This window comes from Pomacea canaliculata, linkage group LG6 (assembly GCF_003073045.1).
Source record: "Pomacea canaliculata isolate SZHN2017 linkage group LG6, ASM307304v1, whole genome shotgun sequence".
NCBI lineage: Eukaryota > Metazoa > Mollusca > Gastropoda > Architaenioglossa > Ampullariidae > Pomacea > Pomacea canaliculata.
In genome coordinates, this window is record NC_037595.1 from 5,066,357 (window position 1) to 5,085,554 (window position 19,198).

General features: G+C 38.5%; 2 protein-coding genes across 6 annotated transcripts; both read left to right on the forward strand.

Annotated features, from left to right (window-relative positions):
* Nucleotides 1–974: 974 nt before the first annotated feature.
* On the forward strand, nt 975–11,041 carry LOC112566481. Of its 5 annotated transcripts, none has more exons than XM_025242693.1 (4): nt 975–1,091; nt 1,379–1,514; nt 10,290–10,455; nt 10,929–11,041. In XM_025242693.1, the coding sequence occupies exons 2-4, from the start codon at nt 1,406–1,408 to the stop codon at nt 10,990–10,992; spliced, it is 339 nt and encodes a 112-aa protein (XP_025098478.1). In that variant the 5' UTR covers nt 975–1,091; nt 1,379–1,405; the 3' UTR covers nt 10,993–11,041. The 5 variants fall into 5 exon arrangements, 4 of the variants coding, with proteins under 4 accessions (XP_025098478.1, XP_025098479.1, XP_025098475.1 ...); XM_025242694.1 differs by having other exon boundaries at nt 1,056–1,080; XM_025242690.1 differs by lacking the exons at nt 975–1,091; nt 1,379–1,514 and adding exons at nt 6,918–7,076; nt 7,286–7,432.
* A 4,388-nt stretch (nt 11,042–15,429) lies between these two features.
* On the forward strand, nt 15,430–17,723 carry LOC112566496. Its single transcript, XM_025242715.1, has 4 exons — nt 15,430–15,570; nt 15,808–15,941; nt 16,848–17,013; nt 17,591–17,723. The coding sequence occupies exons 2-4, from the start codon at nt 15,824–15,826 to the stop codon at nt 17,622–17,624; spliced, it is 318 nt and encodes a 105-aa protein (XP_025098500.1). The 5' UTR covers nt 15,430–15,570; nt 15,808–15,823; the 3' UTR covers nt 17,625–17,723.
* The last annotated feature ends 1,475 nt before the right edge of the window (nt 17,724–19,198 follow it).

The following is a 19,198-nucleotide window of genomic DNA, read 5'->3' on the forward strand; positions in this document are numbered from 1 at the left end:
CCAACACCTGACTAAATTGTTAATGGTACTTCAACTGACTCCGAGCACCCAGCGCGCATATTCAATAGCCAACACAAGGCAATTTAGTATAATAAAGAGATTATTAATATGCGAGAGTTTTCCAAATCAATTTACGCAATGATATAATGCTTCAATTTCCCGTTAACTTCCCTTTGTCCAAATATCACGATCCACTATCTTAACTACTACACACAACATCTTAGAGTCAAAGGTGCTTTATTAGTTCATTGTTCCTTGACTCGAGTAGAATTTTTCTATGTTTGGGTTTAATGTTCAAAGTCTAGCATGTATAGTCATCAGACGACATGTTAGAATTGACATATGTTCTTTTACATTAACACACGTTAACCGTTTATATCTGCCCCTGCATCTCCTAGATGTCTCCGTTGTCACACAGAAGGGTGGGTAGGTGTGGCAGGAGGTACTCACTTCACTTCTGCGTGTGCGTATGTTAACGTGTCTGTACGTAAATTTACAACGTAAGACATGCGTTTTCTTATTTCCTTCTAGTAGATCTCGTGTAAATCCTTTTGGACACTTTAAACAACTTTAAGAGTACCCATAAAATTACATGGAAAAGTGGGTGTACATCCTAGTATGACCTTCGGCCTTTTAGAAAGCAGTTAATACAATCACAAAACGAAGACGTTTCCAAAATCAGACCTCTAATTGCAGATGTTTTGCCTCATTCAGTTTCGTAAGATGGCATGAGCAAAGCCAGTTTCCCTAAAACTTTCAAGAAATGTTGGTAGCTTAATACAAGAAAATCCGCGAGTATCGTTTGAAGACATCAGATCTTTCAACCAGCTACCCACTATGCTAAATACTGGAGTATGCACAACAACCTGTCATCTCTACATAACAAACAACACTGGATGTCCAGGGGAAGGACGGTCCTTATCGGCAGATAACTCAAAATGGGACGTAACGGTACGTGTGTTGCGATCATCACGTGACACATCGTGACTGAAACAGATCGCTGTTTTCACATACCTCAGCACTATATAATCCCGGCTTCTAGTCGGCGACATCAGTTGACCATTCTCTACAGACCGTCTGGTGAGTGAAACGTACGTCGTCGGTGGGCTCGAAGATGTGTTCATCTTTTCTCCGTAGCTATTTCTTTATTTCTTTTCTTTGTTTCTTTCTTTCCCTCACACACTCACACACGCATACGTGCACACTGGCACACACACACAAACACATGCCCGCACGTATTTGTTCTACTCCCAAGTGACTCCTTGTTCTTTACAACTATAATGTGCTTATAACTTCTGTTCTGAAGTACTGTCCGTTTCAATGATTGTAGAGTCTGTATGTCTGTAACTCAAGCCTGACCTAGAATTTCTTTCTTCAGGGCCCACAGCCTCCGCAAAGATTCATCATGAAGGTTGTTCTGTGTCTCCTGGTTCTCGTGGCTGCTGCCTACGCTGCTCCAAAGGAATTAACCGATGTCGAGAAGCGTGTCTTTTTGGACAGCCTGGGCCTTAGCCGTAAGACAATCATCTTGCTCTTAAAGAAACGCTGACTGGGCCAGACTTAGATCCGTGTATAATTTCTCCAAGTTGGGATGTCAACATGTGACAGAAATCGTTTCTTGTAATTCTTTGACTAGAATTTCTTTTGAATGGGGATCACTTTAAATTTCTGAACCACAATGAAAAAATGTAGAAAGTATCAAATTAGTAACTCGTCGTGGAGGGTTACAAATATGCTGTTTTCCAAGATGTGTAAAACAGCGTTCAGAAAAAAATATAATGAAATATTGTTCATAGCACATACACCCTGTGATTGGATACACAAAGACTGGATCATTACGTTTAAATAGTGTTGCTTTAAATGATCAACTCAAGCGATAGCTAGCTGCTACAGCATACTGTTGACTGAATACATCCCTAGATCTCTTTAACCTCGACACCCTGAAGTCAACCGTCTGCGCAATGGTGTTACTGGGCGGAAGTGACGATACCGAGGCCCAGTGCGAGACTCTGTGTCAGCAGGTGCTGACAGGAGAGCTTCTACACAGCGGCTGTCCTCTCCTCTGTCATTCGTAAGTCAACTCAGTTCGTTTTCTTTTGAAGGCTCTTGTTCAGATATTGTATCAGAACATTATTCTTTTCATTTGTTTAAAATCTGCTCTCTCTCTCTCTCTCTCTCTCTTTTTATGAGTAAATATGTTTATATTTATATAAATAGCCATGTAAACACATTTCTTGCCTTTTAGAGACGTCTTTTTAGATTTTTTTCAAACTTGATGTCTGCTCATTTGGATTTGATTATTTCGTTAATATGTGTGCGTGAGAGAGAGCTTTTAGGGATTTTTTATATCGCTTTACGTAGTGGGTAAAATTTCACTAAGTTCACATTGAGATCAATCTTTTTGTACGGCAAAATTTCTTTAAAAGCTGGTTCATTAAAATGGGTAAATATATTGCTGTGTCTGATGCTCGAGTGGCACAGATAGTATCCTCCAAGAAGGTATCTAACGTCAATGCTCAGATGGAAACAATGATTCTCAGAGTTTTGCGAACGGTTAAAAATAGTCATTTCTGAGACTTGCCTGCAACATCTCGAGTACCTATGTGGTCCAATCGGATGGAGCTGCCCTTGCTGGCATATGTTTGCAAAGAAAAACCAGGTTCTATCTGTAAAGTCGTCCATCTTCCAGAAAAGGGCTGTGCTGTCTTGTTTCTAATCTTGGGAACGATGAAGACTAAGGAGTAATCCTCTACAGCATATCCTAATATGAACATTGTATCTTAAATTCAAAGACTTTCACGTTGATAGTCCCACCAAAAGCGTACCAACGTCCTCATTGGGCTTTCACAGTTTTCAGACTGCAGATGACATTAATTCGATAGCTCCTGTTGAAGGCACAAAATGAAAGGAAAAAATTTGTTCCTAATTTTTGAAGAAGCATTGACCAAGGAAAACAGCAGTAACCTTCACCGAGTACCCAGTCCTTTATCATACTAAGCTCCAAAATGCCTGTAGTGTATAATTAACCCTAAAAATGAGTTATGAAGTTCTGTTAAATAAAAACTGAAATTTCTTGCTAATCAAAAGATAAAATCCAAAAACTATTATTAAGAAACATACGATTATACCATCTGCAGACAAAGTAGAACTGAAAATAGAAAAAGATAGTGACAGCAGATGTAAAACATTCAGTAGAAAACGAGAGATGTTTTATCACAAATTAAGGAAATGTGCAAGAAAGCATTTGATTAGACATAAAATCAAACTGTTATTTGTTTCCAGATTCCAGTCTCTAGTCCATCTCGTTCCATGTAACTAAATGCTCAGCTTCCCACCCTTCATCTGAGCATGTCGCTACAGGCAATATGATATAAAGATCGGTTGATATGATAATAAAACCTTCTGAAATATATTTCAAGTCCTTTGCTCACTGCATGTGTCTGGATGTTGAGGTCTTCCACGCGTGTGCTTGCCTGTGTAAGAGTTCTTTGGTAAAAAAAATTATCTAGTAAATAAAGTGCTCTACCCTAGAGTTTTGATGTGGAGGACGCATGTTACTTGATAATTGATTGAATACATTCGAGACAAATTGTACGCAGGAATTAAAAGCAAAGAAAAATTACAAGCTAAAAAAATCACTACAATATCAAAGCGTTATAAAGACAGACAAATACGGTTTGACATGCCGAGCACAAATATGAATGATCTGAAGCACATATTTTGTGAACATTTCTCAAGAGAGAGCATGACATAATTCCTGTTTTGAAAGCATTGCAGCAAAATGAAAGAATTGCAAAGTCTAAACCATACTGTGGTAAAAGGAATATGGTCCATTGGTTGTCAGCTGTTGTAGAAAGTCCTCCACGAACACAAAATGTAACTCAGTCGCTTCACAACTGCAATATGGGCATTTCAACGCGGCAGTAGACAAATTTCTGTAACACTGATTATGGCCGTTTATGTTTGTAACTGCAATTATATGACAAACTTACACTTACCTTGCATACGCACGACGTATTACACACACACACTCAACACAACACTCGACGAGCACCCTTCAGATGACGATGAGGATGAAGAGATTTGTAGGTGAATCGAATAGAAGAGGCATGAGTTGAGAGGAATGTCACTGAGAGAGTCATAAAGAAGATGGCGGAGAAGACCGTAGTGTCTTTCCGCCAACGCCATTTTTAGAGCAACTTTCTCGAATATATGACGTCTTTCCTCCCTCCCCCGCTCCAAGTGACGTGGAACAAGTGACATGGAACAAATGACGCACGCAAGACGTCAGACACAAGACACCATTCGTACGCCAAACAATATAAGACCGACCACAACTCACTGCAGTAACTCCAAGCCTAAACGTTATTAGTGAGTTTCTAATAGCAACAATTATGTTTAATGTCAATTAACTACTTAGCACTGAAGAAGACTTAAATGAACTGTAGAATAACGATCACTACTAGATATTTACTATGCCAGTTTATGAAACAGTCTACGAGTCTCAGCTTGAATTCTCTTCAGAACCGCGTCACATTCCCATCCACTGACATTCCCAAACAAATCCAAACCCATAAAGACAAAGTGCTACCATAATGTTCAACCCTAGTGGCCTTGTTATTACTGTGCCTATACAACAACATATTTAATACTCTTTGGGGAATCTATTTGGTGGGGGGCAAATTTACAACTTTTAACCAGTATGCGATACATCTCAAACAAGCATGTATAAACAATGTGCAGAATAAGCTTTTTTCAAAAGTACCTGCTGGGTTGTGATAATCTATGTATTTTCGACTGCCTCATCGAAACCAGAATTTGGCCAGTTGACGAACTCACCTGCAATAGAAAGCTGATACGCACAAATAAATCAAGAAATGGTGTGAATCAACGGAGTTCAAATATTATTAGTTGAGAATCATGTCCTTTGACCTCACTGGCTTGTGGGTACTCCATCTCTGTATTTGTGGTTTTTTTCTTTGACCTGTTAAGAGTTAAGTGCCTGTTGTTTGACACACGCTCCTTCATTAACCATTTTGTTTGTCTGAGACACTTTGGGTATCATCTACAGCTTTCTATCGACTGTCTGTCCTTCTGAACGGTTTCTTTCTGCGATCCGTAGGTGAAAGTTGATGCAGTGTGGTCTGTCTTCTTTGTTTCATTATCATGTAGATCCTAGCAGTCTACAGATCACTTGATATATGGACAAAACTGTTCTGAGTATTAACTGATCTGCTTTTATAACAGATTGATAGTAACTTTGTAGATATGAAATGTAAGTTTATGAGCTGTAACTTATTTTAGTTTGTGGAAATATTCGACACCACTGCATTTGCTTTTTTGGACAATTGTGATCGCTTGAATTGATTGGGTACTGTTACCAAGACATTGAAATATTTTGCATTTGGGTTAGTTCGCAACATCACTTTTATAGTACTTCAATGCATACAGTGACTAAATACTGCATCTTATAAATATAATTATGAACAAGAGTCTTCAAAAGGAAACGAACTGCGTTTACTTACGAACGACAGAGGAGAGGACAGCCGCTTTGTAGAAGATCTGACGACAGCACCTGACAGCTTGATCAATTTCACTAATCAAGGATATGAACTTTTGAGAGGTTTAACAGCCTAGTTCTCGCTGCACCTATATTATATAGATGCATTAATATTTTTCTTTCAATTGTTTTCATTTATCCTATTCCTGACGTGCACAAAATGAAGACACAGATTGACGTTTAATCTCTAAGTGATCATAAGAAATAAACAGACTTGTTTATCTACTTACCTGTCCTTGACTTTGAGGAAAGCTCAGCCCGCATTTGGAACTCTGTAGTTCGTTTATCTTCAAAAGTTCAGGAAATGTAGCCCAAAGATGCAACACAACTGGTACTCAGTTCGTCTTTTTATAATGTATATTTTGTATATACTCAGACAATGTGTCTTTACAATTCTGACCGTTATTATTTTCCAGGTTATCATTACTGAGTTACTAAAATATCTTATCAATAACAGATGCATCTCAGTTATACATATTAGGGTGGAATATGTAGATTTGGAGCATTTTTTTTCAGTGAACAGAAATACATTATATTACATCCTTTTTTATGCTTGTTTTTGTGCATGGAGTTTGCAGCTCTCGTACACTTTAGGAGTCGTTTGTTCTCCTAATGAATGAAAATATTAGACTCTGATATTGTCTCCATTCTGAAAACAGTGGACCTAGAGCAAAAGGCGCTTTATTATTTCACTATTCTCTTTCTGAAGTAGGAATATTTCTGTTTAGGTTCGGTGTTTAAAGTCGAGAGGGTATAGTCATCAGGTGACTTGTAAGAGTTGATGAGTAAGAGTTATGTTCTCTTACCCTAATGCAGTTAACTGTTGATGTCTGCTTCTCCTAGATGTATCCGTTGTTACACAGAGGGCGGGTGGGTTGGTGTGGCGGGAGGGACTGACCGCACTTCTGATTGTGCGTATGTCAGCGTGTTCCTGGGTATATTTAAACTTAACATTTTCTTATTTACGTTAATAGATCTTGCGGTAATCGCCTTTGGACACATGAAACAACTTTAAGGCTAGACATAAAATTACGTTCAATAATAGAATTATATCCTGCAAGGACTTTTGACCTTTAGAGAAGGATTTAATACAATCACGAAAAGAAGACATTTCCAAAACCAAACCTATGATTGCAAGTGTTTTGCCTCATTCAGTCTCGTAAGATGCCATGAGCAAAGCCATTTCACATGAAACTAGAGAAATGTGTGTAGTTTAATAAAGAAAATCAGCAAGTTTCGTTTTGAGCACATCAAAACTTTTTTTTCCAAAAACCGCTACCATCTGGAGTAAATGTGAATCAAACTGTCATCTTTACATAACAAACAACACTGGATGTCCAGAAGAAGGACGGTCCTTATCGGCAGGTAACTCAGGATGGGCCGGAACGGTGCGCGTGTTATGATCATCACGTGATACATCGTGACTGAAACAGATCGCTGTTTTCACACACCCAGCACTATATAATCCCGGCTTCTAGTCGGAGACATCAGTTGACCATTCTCTGCACACCGTCAGGTGAGTGAAACGTTTGTTTATTGTTTCTCCTTCACCCTCTCCCTCTCTCTTTCTCTCCCTCACACACACACAGAGCGCTCGCGTATTTGTTCAGTTCACCTTTCCCTTCTTCTTTGCCACTATAGAAGCGTTTCCAGCTTCTGTTATAAAGGACTAGTGTGTGTTGAAATGATTAGGTCTATATGTAACATGCCGATTTCTTTCATCAGGCCAACAACTCTCGCCAAGCTTCATCATGAAGGTTGTTCTGTGTCTCCTGGTTCTCGTGGCTGCTGCCTATGCTGCTCCAAAGGAATTAACCGATGTCCAGAAGCGTGTCTTTTTGGATGGCCTTTTGGACAACCTGGGCCTTGGCCGTAAGAAATCATCTTGCTCTTAAAGAAAGGCTAACATGACTAGGCCTGATTCAGGCGCATGCAAAATTCTCTGAAGCTGAAATGTCGATATTAAATGTCAGGTGACAGAAATCATTCTTTCAAAGGCTACAAAATTTTCTATTAACTGGAGGTCACCCGAAACCACAACGCAAAAACTTAAACAGTATTAAAAACAGTATTCCAGCTTGATTGACTTGACAGATCAAGGATATGAGCTTTTGAGAATTTTAACAGCCTGGTTCTTACTGCCATCAAGTTTCTACAAATGAGCTACCTTCCTAGCTGTGTAAAACAGCCTTCAGAAAATGTAATGCAGCATTATATATAAATTGTTGATAGCGCACATACCCTGTGTCTGGAAACACAGAGGATAGAATCTTTGCGTTTAAAGTTGCTGCTGTAAAAGATATTCTACTGAAACTCTAGCCAGTCAGCCGTTACACTACACTGCTGATTGAATCCATCCCTAGATCTCTTTGACCTCTCAACCCTGACATCAACCTTCTGCGGAATCGTGGCTTTGGGCGGAAGTGACGACACTGAGACCCAGTGCGAGGGTCTGTGCCACCAGGTGCTGTCAGGTGAAACAGTTGCTGAGAACCTTCTACACAGCGGCTGTCCTCTCCTCTGTCATTCGTAAGTAAATTCAGAATTTTTTGTATCGTAACTCCATTTTTGTTTAGTTGTGAGTATTATTAATTTTTCTTTAAAATCTAATTTCTCTTTCTTCACTACTTTTCTTTATGAGTATATCTATATAGCGTAGCTCTTTGACGAGACGTATTTTTAGATTATTTTAAAAACTTGAATATCTGTTCATTTGGATGGGAGTATTTAGTGAAAGAGAGAGAAAGGTGCAACGAGTTTTTACATCATGTCTCGTAGTGTGTAAAATTTCAGTAAGTTTACATTAAGGTCAGTCTTTTTGTAGGGCTAAGTAACCGAGAAGGAAGACACTGCTCTAATCTTTTATAGAAGCATTGACCAAGAATGGGGAAAACCAGAAAAACCTTTACAGAGCACCTAGTCTCTTATCGTGCTAAGCCCGAAAATGTCTCTTTAGTATACGGTTCTGGAGTGTTGTCACAGAAACTGGTGTCTGTTGCAAGGCTCACTACTTTAAGAAAAAACACTTTTGCTAATCAAAAGCAAAGAACAAATACTATTATTAAGAAGCATACGATTATACCGTCTTCAGACAAGGGAGAGTTGGACGTAAAAAGAGATAGTGACAGCAAATGCAAAACATTCAGGAGAAAACGATAGACTTTTTATCACAAATTAAAGAAATATGCATAAAAAGTACTTGATTACACCTATAATCAAACCGTTCTTTGTTTGCAGATTCCAGTCTCTAGTCCATCTCATCCATACATGTCCAACCGCAAGCCCTTAGAGGCAGATCGGTTTACATGATAATAAAACCTTCTGAAATTTATTTCAAGTCCTTCGCTCACTGCGTATGTCTGTCTGTACGTTGAGAACTTCCACGAGTGTGCTTGCCTGTGTGAGTTACATAGTTGAGAATGATGTCCTACAAGTTGACGGATGACTTTATCTTTGGACAAGACTGTTCTGAGTATTAATTAATCTGATCTTATCACAGACTGATAATAACTTTGCAGATATGATCCATGAATTTAAGAACGGTAACTTATTTTAATTTGTAAAATGATTGAACACCTCTGCATTTGCCTATTTTGAACAATTGAGATCACTTGATTGGATATTGTTCCCCAGCATCCTTTCAACAACTTTGCGACCCGTCATCCAGCAGAACTGGAGTCTTTACTATAAGTAGCTATCTCTCATACGAATAAATGTATGTGTATGTTAATGTGCGAGAGTTGCTGTCTATAGAACTAAAGGATTTACAACTGCTATCTCTTGTACGCAGAGGAATCTGTGTTTATGTGTGAGAGATGCAATTCACCATTACTAAGAGTATCCACGACAACTACTTTCTCTCCCACACCTACGGAGTTTGGAGCTGCGCTATATATCTGAGTTCATTTCCAGAGTCGTGGGTACAGAATGCAGGACCCCCCCCTTACTATATCATCTCCACAAAGCTCGTCAGGCTGTGTGCAAGTAAAGGACTCCCTTATCGTCCAGCTAAATCAGGATGGGCCGGAACGATGAGTGGTCATAGCGTGACACTTCGTGACTGAAACAGATCGCATTTTTCACATACACCAGCACTATATAACCCAGGGTTCTAGTTAGAGACACAAGGTTCTCTGTTGACAAGGTTAGGTGAGTAAAACGTACTCATCTGTGTGGTCACCCATTTCATTTCTCCTTCTCTCTCACCCTCTCTCTATATCTTCTACACACACTCGCACAAGCACACCACGACTACATATTTGTTCAGTTCATTTGTCTGCGACATGCTTCCTTGCTCTTTGTTACTGTAGTGCGGTTGAAACTTTTGTTATAAAGGACAATTGTGTGTTCGAATGATCATTACATCTATGTGTCTGTAACTCAAACCTGACCTGGCATTTCTTCCTTCAGCTCCCGTAACTTCCGCCGAGCTTCATCATGAAGGTTCTGTGTCTCCTGGTTCTCGTGGCTGCCGCCTATGCTGCCCCAAGGGAAATGAACGATGCCGAGAAACGTGTCTTTCTGGACACTTTCAGCCGTAAGACATGAAACTATACTGCCATCGAATTTAAAAGACTGTAATGGAATATATATATATATATTTTGTCCGTAGCTCATGGACCCATTGACTAGACACAGGGATGTTTAAACAGTTAATAGATTTTTAACTCAAGAACTATTGCAGTACACTACTAATTATTACATGCATCCCTATTGAATGGATCCCTAGATCTCTTTAACCTCGACACCCTGAAGTCAACCTTCTGCGGAATCGTGGCTCTGGGTGGAAGTTCCGATACCGAGACCCAGTGCGAGTCTCTGTGCCACCAGGTGCTGTCAGGTGAAACAGTAGCTCAGAACCTTCTACACAGCGGATGTCCTCTGATCTGTAATTCGTAAGTAAAGTTCGTTCCCTTTTGGGAACTTTATTTTAGCCTTTTCGCATCTTGATGTTCGTTCGTGTGTATAATACTGTGAGTGCGCTCATTTGATAAAGTATTGACCAGGGATATGGAAAACGAGAATTTTTCATCGAGGACCCAGTCTCTCATCGTATTAAGACCAAAAAGGTCCCTGTGGGGTAGATTTATAAGTTGGAGTATTGTGTCACGGTAACGGAGTTTCTTGGGAGGTTCACTATTTTATGAGAAACGTTGTAGCTAATCAAAAGAAAAAAGCAAATACTATTACTAAGAAGTATATAATTATGCAGACTGTCTAAAGACAAGAGGGAGCTGGAGGTAGAACGAGATGACAGCAAATGCACAAGATGAAAAAAAAAACATAATAGACGTGTGTCACAAATTAAAGATATATGCATAAACAAAGCCTTGATTAGCCAAGTAACTACACTGTCATTTGTTTGCAGGTTCCAGTCTCTAATCCATCTCATCCCGTGCGACAAAATACTCGGCGTCACACCCTCCGCCTGAACATGTCACTACAGGCAATGTAAATAAAGACTGGTTACTATAAAATCTTCTCAAGTATTTTTCATGTCTTTTAATCACTGTGTTAGAATGTTGTATGCATGTGTTTGCCTGATTAAGAGTCTTTCAGCATGAACACTACTGTTGCCTAAACCTCGGGTACGTTAATCACCCAACAGCTGCAGCAGACAGAAACTTTATCTTTTAGTAAAATAGCAGCCGCCAAGAAGGGGAAAAACACGTTTTTAAAACTTCATGACAAAACCACCGCAGAAAAAAATTTTTGAATTTATTTATCTAGCAAATGAAGCGACATACCCTAATGATTTGTCGTAGAGCATGCATGTGACTTGATATCTGATCAAATACTTCCGAAACAAATTGCAAGTCGGAATCGAAAGGGAAGAAAAAAATTACAAGGCTGCCTCGTATACTTTCTTCAGAAAGTACAGAACTCTCCGTATCTGCCGCTACCCACCATGAAATCCTTTAAACGTGCATTAAAAATACATCTGTTTCACGAGCTTTATTCCTTACACCAATCAACATATTTTTCAATAGTATAGTCAATTATATCAATCATAGTCAGTTGATTATTCCGACTTCTCATGTTCATGCCTTACTGCACTGCAAGACTCTTTAGTATGATAGTGAACATGATCATAGTGGCGCTCTTCCTGACTTTGTTCATTGGTGTGACAAACAAGTTCTTGTCTTGAATGCCTCAAAGACTAAGGAAATGATTTTTCGGGGCTGAGGCAGTCATCAGCATTATCCATGATTACGTCATCGAGGTAGTCGACTATTATAACTATCTAGGTACCGTCTTCGATAATAAGTTTAAATTAGACATCAACACTGACATGATCATCCTACAGAAACTCCGATCTTTCTCTGTCAGCTCTGTCATCCTCATTTGGTTTTATCAGTCCTTCATCGAAAGTCTCATCACTTTTCTTTCATCTCTTGGTTCCACAGCCTCTCCCTAGGAAACAGGAACAGTCTTGATAAACTCTACTGGCCGTCATCTTGAACTAGGTTGAGGTGGCCTGGGGTCACCATCTGTATCTGCTGTTAGGAATGAGTGTGTGTGTGTGAGAGAGAGAATGTGTGAAAGCATGTGTGAAAGAGACACCATTTCAAAATGTACATTTATATTATCTTTTGTCATATCATGTCTATGTATATACTATTACTAGTGAGAGCACTATTTTGATTTGCCCCTGGGGATCAATAAAGTTGTATTGTATTGTATTGTATTGTATTTCTCTGCAGTTTATGACACTCTCCATATTTAATGTCAAGTCTATTGTGTGCAAAGTTGTGTGACTGTTGTGTAAAATTTTTACACTCAGTCTACATTTAAAATTGTTGTATAGATAGGTATCAATTAAGATCGTGTTACTGAATCTGTGATGTGTAGAGTGGAATAGTTGGAAAAAGACTTGCAGGTTTGTGATAAACTATTTAGCTTTGGCTGCATAATCTAAACCAGGGTGTCAGAAAAACTTGAGTGTAGAAATGACGATTAAAATTTACAAGCATGTCGAGCCTTTTGCCAATTGACTGCACAGCCTGAAACAAGGAACTGATAATCACAGATAAATCAAGAGGTGGAGTACATCAACACTGCAAAAAATTAATTAGTGTATATTTTACCTCTGGTACTAACCCTTCATGAATATACTACCATGTTACAGAATGTAACAAGTGCGATTGTCTTTGGAAAGCAGAAACAAGAAGTAGAAAGTGACAGAGAGAGTATGGGAAAAAAGACGAGAAAAAAACGAGTAAAGAAGGATACATTTGAGAAAAAATTAATAAACGTTTTATGAATGCTTTAGCTGTTTGCAGTCTCCAAACTTTTCTAACCCGTCACAGTGTTCCAGATTGTTACATTTAAGCACTTGTGGGGCTTTGGAGAAAGCCAGGCTGCACCCACCTTGAGAACTTCGCCATTGCAGCTTACTTTATCTCTAAAAGGTTCCGAGTTCACGAACTAGTACACGGTACAGTTTATGAAGCTGACTTTAAAAGTTCTAGAACAATCCTTTGTGCAAACATCTGAACGACCTCTGAAAAGACATTATTAACCTCTGAAAAGACTTTTTTGCCTCTGAAAAAAAATTATTAAATCTATGTTAGTTATTCTTATGAAGCTTACATGTCTTCATCGCGCTTTTCTTACTCATTAGACGAGTCGACTTTCGATTTACACATGCTCAAACGAATTTGAAATACCGCGGTTTGTGAATTATTAAAAACTGCAGCCAGACTCTCTTATCTAACGGTTTTGTTGACTATCACATGTTCATCTTCTCCACACTGCTTTTCCCTCGCTGTCTCCAGACAGGCAGTCTTCAAAGTTTATGACCTCGTGCAGCTTTTGGTGATTCATCGGGACTGGGGACAATCTAACACTAAATAATATAAAATAACTACCATTCTCTAATCATTCTTTAGTCTGCTTTTTACACACTTATTTCAATTACTATGTCAGTCTTTGAGACCAGTTAGAATTTTCTTCAACTTCCCATCACCCTAGAGGTCTGAAATTTTTTACTAGTTATTTATTTCCGGCGACAAAACATTATTAAATCATTTTACAAGTAATAAAACATTTTTTTAACGTCCTTTCTTCTTCAGAAAAGTAAAATTTCAACAAGAAATGTAGCTGTGCAGAGTTGATTCTGTTTGTGAATGCAATAGTTCCGTCTCTCAGATGATTGCATTAAAAAAAATACAAAACCAAAAGTTAAAAACACTAAAAAGTTTGTGAAAACAGCCAAACAATTGTAGTAAATGTTTGGTACCCGACTACAGTCAAGGTATTAGAGCATCGGCGTCGTCCAACCCTTTACAGACGTGTTGAGTTTGTGGATCGGGAAATTCAAGTCAGACTCCATTTTAACATACAATAAATTCGTAAGAAGATTTTGTTTACACATTTTACAAATAAATTGTTGAGTCTGGATCTTGCAGGGTGATAAATATAGGCAAGATCGGTGCTTACGTTCTTTCACGTGACTCATCACTGCTCAGTACTGCTCTTCTTAGACACCAGTAGTATAACAAAAATCCTAGGTTCTAGTCAAAAACAGCAGTTGCCCAGTTAATTTATTTATTTTTAAAAATCCTATATTGCCAGCGATGATGTCTCACCTAGGTAAGCTTTCTTGAAATATTCCCTTAGAAAGAAGTAATGGTTACCACAACACTTAGAAGAGAAGTTGTAAGTGTGAAGAGAACGTGACATGTAGAATAGGAGACAAGATGGAGGAAAAAATGATTTGAAAGTACAGAAAAAAAATGCAAAGAAATTGATTAATCTAACAAGGTAATCAACGTTTAATTTACGTTGAAGTCTCCAAACTTTAGTCCATTACATCCCTCGCTAAAACCACAGAACCATGTTCAATTTTTAACACATCGATGCGGTGATTCTTCCTTCACCAGTCAATGAATAAAGCTTCCCTGGATTCAAATTCTCGAGTGATCATGACTAATCACGAGCAGGCAAGGTGTTTGTTTGCCATTGCTGAATTGTGCAGTTTTGTTTATCTCTGACATAGTTCAGAAAGTGGTACACGATGCAGTTTGTGAAACTATATTTGTGTGTTATCATCTGAAATGTCCTTCAAAAAGAGAAAATTAGTATTGTTACGAAGAGTACATGAATTAATCTTGTTTCTTTCTTTTTTTGTACAAATATTTTAAAAACAGCAGCCACATGTACTTCATGCAATGTAGAATTTATTTCATATACACATGAGCCTAGCTAGGTGTAGTTTCACCTTATTTCATTGAGAAAGCTAAGATATTAAATTCAGTAATGAAATAGTTACTGATTCGAAACTTTAAACCCTACCAGCAGCTAACTTCATTTCGGTCGGGTATTCCATACAATGTAGTTTTTGTTTGCTTGTTGTTTTTGTTTTTACTAATTACATATTTCCATAAAAAGATAAATATTGCTGACAAAGATTTAATCTTAGTTTGAAGAATGTCAAAAAATTTCCTGAAGAAGAGATAAAGAACTTCTGAAATCTATGAAAGATGAAGAATAAGCCAACTGAGTAAAATATTTTACCTCAGTTTCAATATTTCATATGTTTTTAGTTCGAACGGACTTCTGCCTTCATATGGTTGACCGACGGTGCCACTGAAAATGCATCTCGAGAATGAAATGAAATTTGACACTAATTTTCTTCTTTTTAACTTTCCTTAGTTACCGTATCGTCATCAGCTTTGCGTTGACTTTTGAAGACACAAAGAACCAAACATACTGAAATTTACAATACTTTCATAACTATATAGCTCCAGAAGTAACTGAAATTTTCTTGGGTGTAGAAATCCAGAGGAGAATGTCAAGGACTACTTTATTTAGAAATTTTCCTCAGCTTTATGCAAAAATTATTTTTGTCCAGTATCTTATTCTTTCAGACATTTAAGGATGAACTCGATGCCACAGTTCTGACGACCCAGCGTGACTGAGCCAGACCTCTGTTCTCACATACACCAGCACTATATAACCCCGGGGTAGAGTTTTGCAGCAGCAGTTGTCCAGTCTTTTCAGAGCTGGTGAGTTTAAAGTATGTCTGTGGATGCGAGGCTTCATTCTAGCTCTTCCTGTCGTTTCTCTTTCTTCCCCTGTATATCTTCTACCTACTTAGTGCTTGTATGCTTAATTTACTACTTTATATGTAAGCTTATAACTGTTGTCCATTATTAAAATTTTCTCTCCTAATTTTCTCTTTTTCACACACACCATTTTATGTTTATCTACGTCTCAACATACTTGACATTTCTTCCCTGCAGAACCCGCATCTCCACCATGAAGGCTGTCCTGTGCCTCCTCGTTCTCGTGGCTTCTGTTTACTCTGTTCCGAGGGAATTAATTGAGAAACGCTTCTTCTTAGACGACATTGACCTTGACACCTTTGGTCTTGCCCGTAAGTGCAATAATAATTTATCTCTCGTCTTAACAGCACAGCAATCCTACACTGGCTTTTCATCCCAAAGGCATGCAAACAAGATACTAGGTTTTATTGCCAAATCGTACCAAGAACCCAGTCAATGCAGATTTTCTAAAGTTTCGTGCCCCCGCACTCACCTCTGAGTTTCAGGTAACAGCAATCTTCCTTTTGTTGTCCTTTGAAGACTAAAGAATTCTTTTTCTTTGTTCTTTTCTGCGTTTTGTTGCGCATTTTCATGGCATGGCATGTTTGCTTGTATTTTCTCTACCCGTATTTTTGTATCTGACAAATCCACGACATAATGTTCCTACGGATCATCAAACGGAAAAGCTTTGGCTGGTAATATTTCCCTTGAGTATTTTTGTTCATGTGCAGAGAATGTCTATGTATTTAGCATGTGTGTAGATATATACTATGTAAATCCCATGAACTCCTCTGTCAAGAGGAGGTATGTGCATACTAAATAGTCAGTGTTATTAAAAATAATTTACTTTCACTGTACAACTGCAAAGAGATAATTATACATTAGGAAAAAAGTTTTATTACTATATATATACTCAAAGTCCTCGACGAACTTTTGAATTACAGATATTTTACAAATTCCAATCAGATGTTTGCTATGGCAGAGCGCTACTAACTGCGAAAATGGTGGATTACAGTGACACAGAAAGCACCAGGCTGGGACTTTACATGTTGCAAAAGCATACAGCTTGACCAAATAAAGAAAGCTAATTTTTAGTAGATAATTTAATTAGTACTTTCCGCGCCTTGGATGGAAAATTTTCCTCGCCACAACAGTACACAGCACAGATCCTGTGTCTCCAGCTGTATCTACAATATTATTAGATGAATATTCTGTGCAGACTGTTTTCATATCCCTAGATCTCTTTAACGTGACGACCGTTAGAACTACCGTCTGCGGAATCGTGGCTCTGGGCGGAAGTGACGAAACCGAGGCGCAGTGCGAGGGTCTGTGCCACAAGGTTCTGACAGGTGAAACAGTTGCTGAGAACCTTCTCCACAGTGGCTGTCCTCTCCTCTGCAACTCGTAAGTTATCGCTATCATAAGAGAAAAGTTCTCTGTCCATTCGTGAAACCTTATATCAGCATTTTTTCGAAGCGTTTTTGCTTGTTTGTTTGTTTGTTTGTTTGTTTGTGTTTTTTCTGTTTTGTCTCTGAGGTCTTTAATTTTTTTCACTTCATCCTATTTTGTGCAGGACTGTCACTAAGATATGTGTACCGTGCTATATCTGATTATCTCATTAATGCCTCTGTTGTCCACGATTATGTCAGTTAGGTTCATGAACTGTATGGCTGTCAAAATGGACATTTAATTTGTGGAAATACTCCTGATTGAGAAGGGTTGTGTTTTCAAGATTATATCATTAACAGTAGATTCTTAAGGTGCGATGTTTGATTTATGTCGAGCTTTTGTGTGTCAAATGCAGAGCCTACAAAGAAGAGATTATTTGCACGGTTTGCAAATCACAGATACATGTAAATTGTTGAGGAAAATGTACTAGAAATAACATTATTACACACAGAAAGTTATTTTACATACAAGTTGAAAACAAAGGCATAAACAAAGCATTTGTCTAAGAATTTTTTTCACGATTCTTTTGCAGTCTCCAAAAGCTGGTCCATCTCATCCCCTGCTGATAATGATCGAGTTGTCTCGATGTTTTGTCTGAAAATGTGAATGTTGAAGATCCCGGATGACAGAAAATTCGATGTGGAAATAAAACTTTGCTAACTCGATGTGTTTTAATTCGTCTGTTTACTGCGTGTTCGTGCATGCCACCTTTTGTATGTGTGCTTGTCTGCGTGTGCCAAGCTCTTAACTCACAAGAAAACGATGCTTCCTTACCTCCTGCTATTAAAATCTATCTGATTATTATCTGCCTATGTATACCTGACCATGGCAAAAGTTGCACCTACATTAAGAACTACACAACAGCCAGGCCTGTCGAGAGGAGATTTTTTTATTATTTGTATGTTATACTACAAGCTAGTTTGATCCTTTACCGTCATTTTTTCTCATTTGCCTAACCACTCACTCATTACAAAATGTAAATGTAAATGTAATTACAAAAACACAAAAATAATAATGCAGCTATCCAGGTCTTGCATCGAAGCAGAAGGTGACTGATCAGTTAGAGAACTTAAGATGACTTCACACTGTGGCCTGTGGGGAACAGCGATGAAGCGGGAGGAACCAGAGTTCTCGGAGACAACCTCGATCAGCCAGACCTTTGAACAGATACAACTTCCATAGATGTAATGTGTTGCCCCCAAACCTCCTCAGCATCTGTTTTAATGGGGTGCTGCTCCCCCTCCTTGCCCCATCCTCTGGCTCCTACGCCAATGTGAAATGTGAATTAAAGACGTGTGTAACTTTGAATTTCAACTGTTTTCCTGCAACAGTTTCAGTTTGCTTTCTTTTCACAGCCATCATGTAGCGTTTGTTTAATCGTGTTTTCGCTTGAGTCGATGGGAAATAATTGGTCTTGCATTAATTGCTAGCCTGTGGGCTCTTCCACGAGTGTGTGCACTAGTGTGACGTCAGTCTTTCGGCAAATGCCATTCATAGTCTACAAGTCCAGAATGTGCACTTGCTCTCAAAATAAGCATCACTGCCGACAGTGAACCAAACATAACATATAATCTCTTTTTTTTTTTTTTAACTAACAAACTGTACTCTTTTCCCGCGCCAACTATTAGTAATTAAAATCTGTAAGAAATTCGATTAAGAAATTTATACTGTCCTGCCTTGGATGTGTATAGGTGGATTAATCCAATTGCTGTCTGCCTTAACCAACGCTTATAGCCTCTTGCGAAGTTCTCCGCTTTTAGTCTCTGCGAAACAATTTTAAAAATATGTGACTAAACCGGAAGGTTTGTACAAACATGCCTCGTTTTAGTAGTTAATCTGAAATGAGAATAAACCGGAAGTCTTATACACAACTGCCTCGTTTTAGTACTTATAACTGGAAAAAAATCGTCTGCCAGCAGTCGACTGTGCTTCAACGTACTTATATGTTGTTTACTCGTGTAAACTGACGTTATATATGATCAAACTTGTACCCCGCTGCTCCATAGAAAGATCCAGAGTGTGAAGATACCTCAACCTTTCTTTAACAGGAAAGGAAAAGAAAAAAGGAAAAAAAAGTCCACTGACCGAGGCCGTGTCCCCTTCACAGCTGCGGGTTCACCAGATGACCCCAATGACCCCT

Bases quoted from the DNA above. Each gene is read 5' to 3' on its own strand.
- LOC112566496 (XM_025242715.1), top strand. From the start codon at position 15,824: ATGAAGGCTGTCCTGTGCCTCCTCGTTCTCGTGGCTTCTGTTTACTCT. The intron at 15,942-16,847 runs GTAAGTGCAATA...TCATATCCCTAG, and splicing joins TGACACCTTTGGTCTTGCCC to ATCTCTTTAACGTGACGACC. The intron at 17,014-17,590 runs GTAAGTTATCGC...ATTCTTTTGCAG, and splicing joins TGTCCTCTCCTCTGCAACTC to TCTCCAAAAGCTGGTCCATC.
- LOC112566481 (XM_025242690.1), top strand. From the start codon at position 7,312: ATGAAGGTTGTTCTGTGTCTCCTGGTTCTCGTGGCTGCTGCCTATGCT. The intron at 7,433-10,289 runs GTAAGAAATCAT...ATGGATCCCTAG, and splicing joins GGACAACCTGGGCCTTGGCC to ATCTCTTTAACCTCGACACC. The intron at 10,456-10,928 runs GTAAGTAAAGTT...ATTTGTTTGCAG, and splicing joins TGTCCTCTGATCTGTAATTC to GTTCCAGTCTCTAATCCATC.